Raw genomic sequence first — 13839 nt, 5'->3', positions numbered from 1 at the left:
GGGAAAGGAAACTGCAGCAGAAGGCCAAGTGTTATCACAAGGGCAGGTGGTGGCAAAAGTTTGAATACTGTTGATAGCTGTCTCCCATGAGCCCTTGTTGCCTCTTCAATTCTTGGGTCATATGAGGCCTTAAAGGAGAGCCCATTGACAATAAAAACCCAACCATCTAAAGTCCACAAAGACAAGAGGAGGGGCCTTTATGAGGAAAAGGGCCTGAAGTCTCTTGCGGTTCAAGTAACTGAACCATGGGCCTTGGCCCATCGCTTTGGAAGCCCATTTTGTGGAAAGGAGCAAGCCCATTTTGGGAAAAGAGAGAGTAAGGCTTCCACTTTGTGAGAGCTCAATGCCCATTTGGTCTCAGGCCCAATGTGGAGGAAGCCTGAATTGAGGGTGTAGTTTTGGGCTTTTTTCTTCTTCAAAAGAAGGGAGCGCAGTTCACACAGCCGCAAGGGCCTTCTGCGAGTCTTTTAAGGGTAGGTCTTTGTCCCCAAATTATCAGGGCATAGCGGTTTGCTTTGCGAAGAATCAAGGTGATGTCGAAGAACAAGAGAAGCCTACTCAATGGGTACTCGAGGCTACGCGAGGCGACAGGTGAAGAGTTGGCCTCCGTGTTTCAGACTCTCGACTGTGGCAAGCAAAAAGGATCCAATCTTCCAATCGACTTCCATGGAAACCTTTGTGAGTGAATGCGGGTTGGGTTTGATGAATGGAAGAGAACTAAAGGGTAGCAATAAAAAGACTCTAGATTTCGTAGGGAGTAGGGGTTGCGAGGGTTTCTTGCCTTGTGGTTTGCCAGGTCAGGTGTGTTCTTCTACCTCCGGAAACTCCGTTGAGGATTGTTCCTTAGGTGGGGCTTTTGATTCAAATTTTCTCTCTCCCTCTTCCTTTTTTGCTTCTCACACTGTTCGGCGTTAGCCTTCATTGTCTAATCTTGTTGAGTCCAACCTTTTCACATAGACTGTAAATCATAAGTATCGGGTGTTGAATCTATCCCTAATGTTGGCATCCCCTCTGTTGCTGGTACGGAAGTCATTGTAGTGGTTAATAATCAAGAGCTAAACGACCATTCTTTTCTTGGGTCTTCACTCTGCCACTCTAGTTAGCATTTTCTCTCAGGGAATGGCTGTTCCAAGGATCTAGAGTTCTCGCCATTGGAAGGTTTTCTGGTAGAGGGTCTTTCACCTAGTAAAATGGTTAAGGTACATTCGATTTTGGAGTCCATGGAAATCAGACTTATCAAAGGCAATGAAAAGGGGCCTTTTGAGGACAAAAGCAGTGGTGGTTCATTCTAGAAGGAAGAATAAGCCTTTTCGTAGACCCAATGGGTTGTTTTAGGTTAGATGTGGTAACTGGAAGGGCTCTCATTGGTTTATATGAAGATCATAAGTGGGAATATTAGAGGGTTGGGATCTAAGATGAAAAGAAGGACAATAAAAGGCTTTTTCAAATCTATAAATCCAGAAGTCATCATGCTCTAGGAAACAAAGAGGGAGACTTGCGATAGGAGGTTTGTGGCTAGCGTATGGAGTGGAAGAACCAAGGAGTGGGCTGCCTTTCTAGCTTGTGGGACCTCAAGAGGTGCTGTGATTATTTGGGATTCATGTAAATACAATGTTCAGAGGTTGTTTTACGATCCTTTTGAGTGACTGTTAAGTTGTGCTCTGAGGAAGAGGGTTCTTTTTGGTTAACTTCAGTCTATGGTCCAAAGAATTCTAATTTGAGGAAGGATCTTTGGGTGGAGCTTCAAGAGCTCTTTGGTCTAACATATCCAAAGTGGTGTGTAGGTGGGGACTTCGATGTCATAAGAAGAATTTCAGAGAAAATGGGTGGTTCTAGGTGAACCCCAAGCATGAGGTGTTTTGATGAGTTCATAAGAGAAAATGAGCTAATAGACCCCCCTCTTAGAAACACAACTTTTACTTGTCAAATATGCAAGCCTCTCCTATTTGTAAAAGGTTGGATAGATTCTTGTTTTCAAATGAATGGGATTTTTTCTTCCCTCAAAGCCGTCAAGAAGCACTTCCTAGTTGGACTTCGGATCATAGCCCAATTAGTTTAGACACAAACCCTTTTAAGTGGGGCTAGAGTTCTTTTAGGTTTGAGAATGTGGCTACTCCTTCCTGATGTTAAGGAAAGATTTAGATTCTAGTGGTAGGAGTGTCAAGATGATAGTTGGAAAGGTGATAGATTTATGAAGAAACTAAAGTTTGCTAAAACTAAGTTGAAAGAATAATATTCTTTTAGACATTGCAAGGATTGATGTAATTGAGAAAATAGTGGATAAGAAGCAGTATTTCTGGAGCTGCACTAATTTGTTAGAAAAGGATCTGTACAACTGCAATGAGAATGATAAAATTGATGGCTACTAAACAACATGGCTAATACTTCCCTTCTGATATATTACTTTTTTTTCCTAATCTAAAATTTATGAGAATGCAATTGTATTTTGTACAAGAAATGGAACTTTATTTTTAACCTTAAAATATATAAAATAAATATTTTGATTTTATATATGAAAAGATAAATTTCATTTTACATATATTTTCAAATAAGCACATGGAAATATACTCTTCCCATAAAAAAGAGTAATTGTAATTTTCCTCACTAGGTATTAAAAAATAAAAAGTAATATTAGGCATATTGGGGACCTTGAAATGACTTAAGAAAACCTAACTTGGAAATTTTGAAGTAGCTTACCTTCTCAACTCTGCTTCCTTCTTTGACACCCTTTATTTTCCAAATTCTTGAATCCCTTAGATCAAGTTTTCCCAATTACTCAGAAGGAGAATTCAGAATCTCAGAAACCAAACACGACCCCTCTGTTGATGTGTATTTGTGTCCAATGTGTGTGCCTTTGATTTTCTTGGATCTTCATTGTTTTCTTCTTTATTTCCTTGAATCGTCTTCATCACAGAATGTAGCTATGAAGTAGCTTCAGAGTGTAAAGTTTTTGTGTTTGTTTCAATGTTCATCAAAATTTTCGAACATATTTTCATATGAATGTTAGGGTTTTGTAGTTCAATTTTGGATACAAATGTACAACTTTTGAGTTAGCAATGGAAAAGGTATGTGGCGAATCTTAGGGTTTTGTTTTATTATGTTTCCCTGCTGGTTATGTTTATGTTTTGTTATTTTGATTGTACTTTATTTTCCACTAAAATTTGATGTTCATTTAGAGATTAAAGCTTGTAAATGTAGAACCACATTTTTGGAAGAGGGCGATGAAGATGCTATGCAGGCAGATTGTGTGCCCAATGACTGCCTGGCTTGTTGCTGCAGATGGATTTTGTGGTTGTAAATGATGTTTGCCTTACTCATCTGTGTGTACTGTCTTCCTATTCCTGTCCTTTTATCTCTTTATTTCAGCCTAGTTCTAAAACTCAAAAAATTGATTGAATTTTGCAGTTGGTTTGATACTGTTAACTTGTTCGCTTTCATGGTCCTGTATATTATTGACTCATAACTCCATTATGTCAGAATGTGTTCTTAATGAACACTTGTTGGGTTAAGAGTAGTAGTGTTGGCACTGCCATATAATTTTGGGGTTTTTCAGTAAATTTCAACGTTTAGGTCACTATTGACCATAGGAGAACAAGAAAAGGATGGGTTCATAAGGTTGGCGATTAGTGTAAAACTGACCCAAATTGTTATAGATATATTGGGCTTGATCTATTATCTCAAAATTTGATACTTAAAAGTATTGCAATTAAATACGGAGATAACTAAACAAGGATAGGGAAGAAAGAAGATGATGAACTACAGCAGGTACTTATGACAGCTGCCATATCAAGATGTTCTCCTGGTGCTGCAACTTGTTGTTGTGCTGAGCTTCTAGGATATGCCTGCATGACTATACAATGAATCTGTTGGCTGATTCTGAAAATGCAAAAATTTATTTCCCTTCTATGATTTGTTTTTTCAAATTTGTAGTTTTTTGTTATCTTTTAATAAGAATGTGTTTATTAAATTAATTTGACTTGTCTTATTTAGGACTGATTGTGATGCTTATGCAAGTTGTTAATCAATTTAAGTGAATTTTTCTTATGCAGAAATATAGTAATGACCATTGAAAAAACACGTGTTTTCTCTGAGTTGGGTGGGTTAAATGAAGCCTTTTGAATCAATTCATGAAGGCCAAATCCATTTTGTCTTTAAGGAGTTTTATTAATGGCTGGTTGACAAGTTAATATCTTACACGAACTGTGTGTCCTGTTGTGAATTCCTTGTATTTGGATTGGTGACAACCTGTGTTATGTTGACATCTTAGGTTGTAGTTTATTAGAGTACCTTTGGAGGGATGGGAAGTATTGTGTCTATGGGAAGCCCTCATCATTGCATTTGGGTTATGATGCTAAAGGTCATTTCTAGAAGAAAGCTAGCCTAGTGGGTTGTGGACAAAATTATTCATGCTGAATGGCTTCTCATATTGGGATTTACACCTTATATATTCAAGACTGCTGACTGGAGTTGAGATACTACCCACCCTTGGTCTATTGATGATGAGACTTCATTGTCTTCTCCTCTTGGTGAAACTCTCAGAAAGTTTTAATGAGGTTGTGTGCTTTATCTATCTCTATTCTCTTGAATGGTTAAATTTCAATATTTTCTCTTTTAGGTGGGACTTTTAGAGGGCTTTATCGAGAATTTAAGGTTTTCTCTATCTCTTTCTTCTCCATCTTCTTCTCGTGTTTGGCTTTTTGCCCTTCTGCTCTAGATAACCCAACCTCAATTACTGAATCAACTTCTCTTAATCACTGAGCGTAGACATTTGGAACTTACTGAGTTATCAACTTTAATTCTCGAGTCTATTATAACTAGACCATCATTTTATCTCTCTCTCTCTCTCTCCCTATATATATGTATGTATGTATGTATGTATATATGTTTCATATATAGAGTTTTCTCCTTGTCTCCTTACACTGCAAGTCCCTGTTTCTTGAAAATTTAGAAAATTGTTGATGATCAGCTACAAGCCTGTTATACATATGAATTCCAATCAATGATCAAGTCTATCATAGATTCATATATGCAGTTTGATAGTTCTATCTCAATGTATTAGGCATGTGGCTTGATGTTCCTACAGATGGTAATTTCAGCAGACATGTGGAATTTAAATTCTTGATCTTGCTGTTAATGCTGTTTTCTTCTGGCATGACATCCCTTTTGCTTGTTTAATGGTTTTCAATACATCATGTTTCTTGTGATTAAAATGTTCTCCTAGCTTTGAATGGTCTTTTTTCTTTATTGTTTGTTAATTTCCACAGGTCACTAGCCAAAGTGGGCTATTATTTTTCAATAATTGTTATTGTTCTGTTAAGATTCATAGTAGAATGACTCCCTCATCCGGATGTAAATTGTTTGGTAGGAATTTCCTTTTTTTATTTTTCTTCCTACACTAAAACTGTTTTGTTGTGAGCTTCCACCAATTTTTGGGTAACAGTGAATTTAGCATTTGAATACATTGGTAAAACATTGTGGATGCTGCATAGGAATGATTTAGCAATTGTTTAGTACCCATACCCTGGCTGGGTCACAGTGTTTGATCCTTCTAGAAAATCTTCTTGGAAAATTAACCCATTATTGTAAATTTAAACTATTACAATAATAATGACCATGTGATTTGTTCCTTAGATTTCAGTTCTTACTCAGATAAAAAAAGAGGAAAAAAAATGGATGGGTTGAATGGCTGGAACCATCATCTCCTTGAAGCAGATACTTCCCCCTCAATGTTGTATAATGTCCCCACACAAGGTAATGTCCTGGGCTCTTTATAACGCTTAATGCAGCAATATTTTGTTTCTCGACAATTTATTACTGGGTGCTAGTAAGTCATGAAACATTTATCAATTATTTAATAGGATAGCCACACATTGTGAATGATAACAATGCTTAGCGCATCCAGTGTCATGTGTGAACTCCTTCCTTTTGGTTGCTTCTCGTCTGTTGGAACCAAAGGGAACATATTAGATTGAACAGAAGTTTTAATGGGTGTCCAGATTTGATATATAAAGGCCATTTTAGCTCAAAATTCACAAAATGCTTTAAATCACCCATTGGTGGTATTGCACAAATAGAAGGGGGGGTGGGGTGGGATGTAGTGTGATTTCCTCCTGGCCTTATGTGCGGATGCTATTGATAAGCGGAAAGCAAGCAACTTTAGTAATTGTTTTATTATTTCTTTACCCCTGAAGCAAGCTCTCCATTTTGTCATCTTGGATTTTTTTTATCAAACCCATCATCTAAAATTCAGGGTTTAGTTTCCACAAGATGAGAAGCATGGACTAGGCTTCTCAAGTGAAAGCTGCTTGAAAAGTTTTGAACTACCCTCTGGTTTCTTTTGTGTGCTCTGTATATTTGCAACATTACTATCCTGTTCTCTTCTTCTGAATTAAATGTTCTCATTTCAGTTCTTCTGCAAGGTCCATTTGAAGGATTGGTGACACTGCTCACTGCCATACCTGTTGGGCTATCCTCTTGTTGCGTGTTTGGAAAGCTGCCTCACGATAAATATAAATGTTAATATGGTCATGGGAATTGCTTCCAAGGTCTATCAAGAGGGGGGGAAAGAGGAAAATGAATAAAAAACCATGGTAGAGTTTTAGGTTCTTAGTCATGAGGCACATGCTGTTGCAAGTAAATGCTGGTGTTTCCTTTCAATCACCGATTTTGTTGAGATATTATAATACCAATGCGTTGATAAAAGATCACTCCGGAAATTAAGATTTCGTCTTTGAAAAAAAATCATATCTATTATCCAAGAAAATGAGAACTTGGAATTGAGTTTAGGCTATGAATTGGAATTAAAAAATAGACCGTATTGATAATGTAGAATAACAAATCAAACTGGTCTAGAGGGAGTGTATTATTTTTACTCTCCAATTTTGTATAGGGGTCACAATTCATGTAAGTGGATTGTGTTTGTGTAGTCTCAAGCCTAGGCATTGTACTACATGGGACAATTCAAACCGGATACGATAATTGTGTTAAAAATTATAAATCCAAATACTAATAATATTAAATAGGTAACACATGCAACCCATTTAATAGTGTGTATTGTATAAGTTTATATGATTAATCTCTCCATAAACAAGTTTATGACTCACTTAGCTTATTGTGGATCTATGTTTTCCACTCAAATGGTGAGATTCACTTTTTATTTGTGAAAAATTGATATATGTATATATATATATATATATATATATATATATATAAAAACTTGGAGTTGTCATTTTTTTTTTAAATTTTTAAAAAGGAAGGCAAAATAAGAAAGAAAACTCTGTATAATTCTTTATTTGGGAAATATGTGTAAGCAAAAATCGAGTCCAAATCCGGGGTTGGATTATCTATTGGAAAGGTACAATTATAAGCCGTAACATCCTCAAAGTTCGTATAACCAGGGTCTTTATTAAACAAATTAAAGAAATTGTGGTAATTAATTAATTAATTAATCATGGACACTAAGATTAAAGGAACAAATTAATATACACAAAGATGATAATAAATCTAATTACGAAAATTCACAAAATAAATGACGTAAGAATTATGCAATATGATTTATTGAATTAAATTTTTTTTAGAAAATTAGTTTTTAGGAAATTTCAAAGGATTTTATTAAAAATAATTTTGAATTAATGATTTAAATTTATTTATTGTTTCAATTGATTTTTAATAAGTGATTTGATTTAATTTTATTTGTATTCAATTTTCAAGAAAGTCATTTACTTTCATTAAAAAAATCATTAAAAGAAAATCAATTTGGTTTTAATTATAATAAAAAGAATTTTTATTTATTTTGTAATAAAAAAGATGAATTTTTATAATCTTATTTACAAAAGCATTTTTATTTATTTTCATTTAAGAAAAATGACTTATACAAATTATCTTTCAAAAAAATATTAATAAAAAAGTGATGACCTCTTTTTGTAAATTTAAATTATGTAAATGCAAGAAACAATTATATGCAAATATATAATAAAACAATATAAAAACAATTGTATATAAAGTAAGAGAGTATGGAAAAAAGAATGCAAATACAAGATTTTTATAGTAGTTCGGTGTAACCTGACCTACGTCCACTCTCCTCTAGTTTCAATCCCAAGCGTGAGGTTCCATTAATTCAAGGCTTCCAATACAAACTTTTAAGCAATACAATTGAATAATGGTTTCAATTCACCCTCTTGGACTTTTTTGCTCTAAATACTTTTTACAATTCTCAAGAGATATCTTACTCTTGAACGACCCCTCAAGTGATACCCCACACTTGAGAATCTTTAAGTGATATTTCACACTTAGACTTTTCTTCTCAAAGATTTACAAATGAGGATAAGAAATATTCTCATAAAGTCCTAACACAAACCTTTAGGCTCAAACGATATAAGAAAACTAGAATTGAATGGTGTACTAAATATATGCAAGTTTTAGAACAATGATGCACTAAAAAAATACTCTCCCAAGTCTCAAATATATTCAAGAAAAGTTTAGGAAGGTTAAACTCTTGAAACAATGAAGATTGGAGCCTTTTAATAGAGGAAAAAAAAGTTAAACTAGTTGTTAGAGGTTCGTCTGGTTGAACTCTGGTTCAATTGGTTGACTAGCCGTTAATATTTAATGCTTGGTTGGTGACCGTTGGACCTCGACCGTCCCTCGATTGGATGTCTATCAATTGAAATTCAACCTCAACCGGTTGAACAAGCATTTTGAAGGAGAGAAAAGGTTTTTGCACCCTTCAACCAATTGAGCTGAATAGGTCGACGTGTTCCTCATCCAGTTCAATCGGTTGAACTTTTTTTTGACTCAACAACCATCCTTTTCAACTTAAAACCTTTTAAACAAAATTGGAAAGCATTTGACACAAGGTTTTAGTTGAAAACATGAAATCATTCAATTTTAAAAGATTTAAAACAAAATAACTCTTGGATGATTTTGGTGCATAAATAAAGAATGCAATGCATGAAAAACCTAGTGCACCAACAACCTTACAAAGAGATTTTATGAAGCTTAGGTTTTGAAAAACACTTCTCTTTGAGGTTTTTTTCTTATTGATTTTTCTTTGACTTTGACTTGATTTTGTTTTTATAACTGCCACTTTGGAAATCCTTTTGGCTAATCACACTTGAAATATAATCATTAGTTCCAAACCTTGTTTGTTATCATCAAAACCGAAATTAACCAAACCTTGGTTTTACAATCTCCCCATTTTTGATGATGACAAAACCAAGGTTGCTAAAAAGCTTCCCCTTAATATATGCTCATTTGATTTTTATTTTTTTATTTTTAAATATTTAGGTTTAGAAACTTCAAGGAGTATATTAAGGCTGCTTAAAATGATATAATCAAACAGAAATAGTATAAAGAATAATTTAGCAATTGGCAAGATATTATTATTAAAAATGATGGATGCAATTATAACAAATAAAACACATAGCATCAATATGGATAGGATTGCTGAAACAATATTAACAATTCTTCACAAGTTAGCAACCTACCATTATTTTTCGCCGTTTTTGTCATCAACAAAAAATCTAAATAAAGCATATAAGGATAATCACATGATATCAAAAGTTTAAAAAATAAACAATAAGCATAATATGATTTCTCATGGAAATGAATCTCCTTATTTTTCATTTAAAACATTTTTCAAATAAAGATTACTCAACCTTAGAGCATTCCCAATTTAAAGCATGATTTGGAAAGATATATGGGAGAACATATGCATTTAAAAAAAAATATATAACATGCATTGAATAATACTATTAGAGTATAGAAGCATATGATCATTCAATTTTACCTAGGTATATAATTTTTTTTTTAATCCAAACCTTGTTTTAAAATTATACCGATTTTATCAATGTGATACCAAATGTTATATTATTAACAAAAATTATACCAAGTGTTAGCAAAATGATAAAATGATATTGCAAATTAGGCTTTAGAGGGGATATTATTACTGATATTATCAATGTATTTTTTACAAGGTAAGCATATCCTTCTTCTTCTTGCATGGATCCCTACAAAACAAATTAAGTAACTTTTGGTACCCATATCTTTTTGTGTCCTAAAGGGTTAGTCTTTCCTCCCTTTGGAATCCAAAATAATTTAGAGTTTTGAAGAATATGAGGAGATTTTCTTAAGGGATAATTATCACAAGTGTGACCTCCTCTTCCACAAAGATTATAAATGGTTGAAGGTGAAAAACTAGAGGCTTCCTTTACAAAATAATTCTTAAAATATTTTTTGATTTTTGTAAGGCTTGTAGTCTAGCCCTTTCTTATCAAAATGCACTTTTGACTTGCCAAAATCATATTAAAAGTCTTTTGACCATTTGAGAACTTTTGTAGAGATGATATTAAACATTCATTTTTTTTTTGTTTCAACTCATTTTCCATTCCAAAAGAGATTTTTGTCTTCTTAATATTTTCAAATTTTTCCTTAAGCTCATTGAACTCATTTTGAAGACAAGAAATCTTTTTCTTGAGAGAAACATTTTTTAACCCACGATTTTCAAGATCAAAATATAATTTTTGAAGTGCATCTTGAAACTCATTATAGTTAGAATTGGAATTTACCTCATCTTCATGTTCCTCCAAAGCCATGAAGCACATGTTGGGATCTTTATTTGTGCATTCTTCTTCTATGTAGTTTTCATCACTTTCACTTTCACTCTCTTCCTCATCATCATCATTTGTTGAAGCCTTAAATGCTATTGATGAAAAATAAGGTTTCCAGTTACCTTTTGAAATGCCCAAGATCCAGATTGGTTATTTCATTGACCAATTTTCTCACCTCAAATCATGAATGAAACTACGAATACGAGAACCATTCTTCTCTCACAACATAAGAGCCTTGACCTTATTTTTCATGAAGAAAAATATGAATAACTTCATGAGAAAGGTTTTTTTTAGAAGAATTGAATTCTTTCTTTTGGTTTTCAAGAGAGAAAAGAAAACATATTTCTTCTTTTGTTTTCAAGGAATGAAGAAAACATATTCTTCACTTTCGTTTTTACAAATCTAGAGACATAAAGGGGAGAAAACGCATTCTCTGGTTTCTTGGGAAAGAGAATTCTCACCAGGAGAGAATAGAAAAACATTTTTTTTTAATAGTGATTGTTTCTGGATAGTTTTAAAACTCCTAGAAACTACTCCTCTTATTTCTCCTATTTATTAGGTCGGGTCGGGTGAGTCCGCTTAGGCACCCAAATCCAAGTCCAACATCTCTCACTTGCACAAGGTGGATTGAACTAGCCCAATCACTCATTCAAGTCCATCATATTCCACTTTTGAAGGTCATTCATACAAGTAAATGGGTCATGTGACCATCCGAGCACACTTGCAATTTGGGACCTATAAACTTATGCACCTGTTAGGGATACATGGTAGCTCAATCCAAAAAAAAATAAAAATGAGTGAACAATAATAATCATGTCTTGCTATACCCTAGACTTATTTAGTTACATTTTAATGTATGCACTTAATCCCTCGAAGTTGTATGCTATCTAACATTATAAAGGTATTAACAATTATATAGGCTACAAAAGCAATATAACGTGTCGACCATGAACACATCTTTATCAATGTAACTCAAAAAAGTCTTCCTTATGAGCTCATGCCTTTTAGATCCAAATGAACAGTTTGCCTAATATGTTCCATAAGGATAAATTATTTCATTTTCGTCGAAAACATACCAAAGTAGCAACATTAATTTGTCACCTCAAAACATAATCAAAAGTACAAAGAGTACAATAATGAGCTATTATAATTGTAATTAGTCCTAAGGGTCTCACACAGTGAGGATGCACAGATTAATCACTCACTTTCCTTATTAGTCGCATTTAAACACATGTAGTATAAAACACATGCTATGGTGATTTGTCTCCACTTAGAGAGTATATGTCAAACTACCACCATACGAACCTTAACTAAGAGCTTCACACCAATAGTTTGTTTGAGTTTTGCATCTATGGTTCTTCTTAAACCTTTTATGCTAAAACTCAAGTCCAGTTCAAATAGGCAAATGTAATTATGGGTGGTTACATTTAGTCAAGATGTTATTTATTATAGACCTCATCTTGATACTTAATCAAGGAAACACTCATCATCTCTTGTATACTTTTCACTCATTTATCATCATTAGTATACTGTCTCATCTTAACACATAAACATATTGATTGGGGCGGCTACTCGTGTAAGAGAGTCAATCTCTGCCCGTTGACATAATATATATGTAAGTACCAATTACATATTCAATTATATGAATAACAAATACTCATATCATTTTATCATATATAAAGCATTGTATATCCAAGTAATAATGATCTACGATATATGATCCACATAGATCATAACCTACGCAATCCCAATGACTTTACATGTAAAAAAAACATTTTTTCTTATAATGGATTTCATGAATGGATCAACAACCATTTCATGTGTGGGTAAATATTTCAAGATCACCTCCTTTTGTGAAATAATATCTTTATAAAAATTATTCTTGGTATCTATATGCTTAGTTCTTCCATGATATTTCAGATCTTTTACATAAATGACCACAAATTGACTATCACTATAGACAATCATTGGCTAAAAAAGATCCTTGACTATTCCCAAGCTTTGCAAAAAACTTTTCAACCATACGACTTCTTATATTACAACTAAACAAACAATAAATTTAGCTTTCATGGTTAACCAAGCTGTACAAGTTTGTTACTTGCTTTTCCATAAGCTGGCACCATTATTAAGCAAGAATGTGTATCTAGATGTTGATTTGTGCTCATCTAGATCACTTATCCAAACTGCATGTGAATAACCCACTGAGAGCAATTCTTTGCCTTGATAACAAAAGGAATAGTCCACAATGCCTATTAGATATCGAAAAATTCTCTTTATTGTTTTCCAATGCATCATTCTAGGATTTTCTTGGTAATGACTCACCATCCCAACTACATAGCAAATATATATAGTTTTGTACACATCGTAGCATACATTAGACTCCCAACAACACTGGAGTAGGGAACATTAGTTTTTTTTCTCTTTTCTTTTGGAGTATTTGGACCCATTTCTTTACTTAGGTTTTCACCTCTTGCAAATAGAGTGCCAATGGGATTGCAATCTTGCATATTTAATCATTCAAGGATATTCTTAATATAGTGGTCTTATAAAAGAGTCACTAGTTTGTGAGAACAATCTCTATGGATCTTTACTCTAAGAATGTAAAATGTTTCTCCCATATCTTTCATCTTAAAAGTAGATGACAACCATCTTTAAATGTTTGAACAAACTCCAAATCATTTCCAACTATAAGTATATTATCCATGTATAAAGATAATAACATATATTTATCTTTATTTTGCTTAATATAAACATAACGGTTTTCATCAATCATTGTGAAAACATAGGAAGTTATTGCACAATGAAATCTTAAGTACCACTACTTGGATGATTGTTTAAGGTCATAGATCAATTGATTTAACTTGCACACTTTGTGCTCTTGGACTTGGATAATGAAACCTATTGGTTGTTCTATATAAATTTCTTCATTCAACTCTCCATTAAGGAAAATTGTCTTAACCTCTGTCTCGTGTAGCTCTAAATCCATATGAGCTACTATAGCTAGAATGAGGTGAATTGAGGCAAACTTAATTACTAGAGAGATGGTTTCCTCATAGTCGATATACCCTTTTGTTGGGTATACCCTTTAGCCACTAATCGAGCTTTATTATTTTCAATGGATCCATCTACCTTTCATTTTATTTTAAGAACCCATTTGTTCTTAATGACTTTTCAATTTGAAGGCAGATCAACCAAGTCCTAAACTTGATTCTTTCGCATTGACTCCAATTCT

General features: G+C 33.5%; 1 protein-coding gene across 3 annotated transcripts in view; it reads left to right on the top strand.

The window, feature by feature from the left end:
* The first annotated feature begins 390 nt into the window (after positions 1-390).
* LOC104882565 (uncharacterized) overlaps positions 391-13839 on the top strand; it is a 28400-nt gene continuing 14951 nt past the window's right edge. For 2 of the 3 annotated variants that reach the window (XR_002031768.2, XR_002031766.2), the window contains exon 1: positions 391-5751. Coding sequence is in view for 1 of the 3 variants with exons in the window: in XM_010666425.3 (XP_010664727.1) it covers positions 562-847; positions 5632-5751; positions 6408-6520 (519 nt within the window). In the remaining 2 variants the exon portion in view is untranslated. Of the gene's footprint in view, positions 5752-6407; positions 6703-13839 lie in introns of those variants that run through there. The other variant, XM_010666425.3, reaches the window with a different exon arrangement.

This window comes from Vitis vinifera, chromosome 2, assembly GCF_030704535.1.
Source record: "Vitis vinifera cultivar Pinot Noir 40024 chromosome 2, ASM3070453v1".
NCBI lineage: Eukaryota > Viridiplantae > Streptophyta > Magnoliopsida > Vitales > Vitaceae > Vitis > Vitis vinifera.
This window is presented reverse-complemented; position numbering and strand designations above follow the sequence as displayed.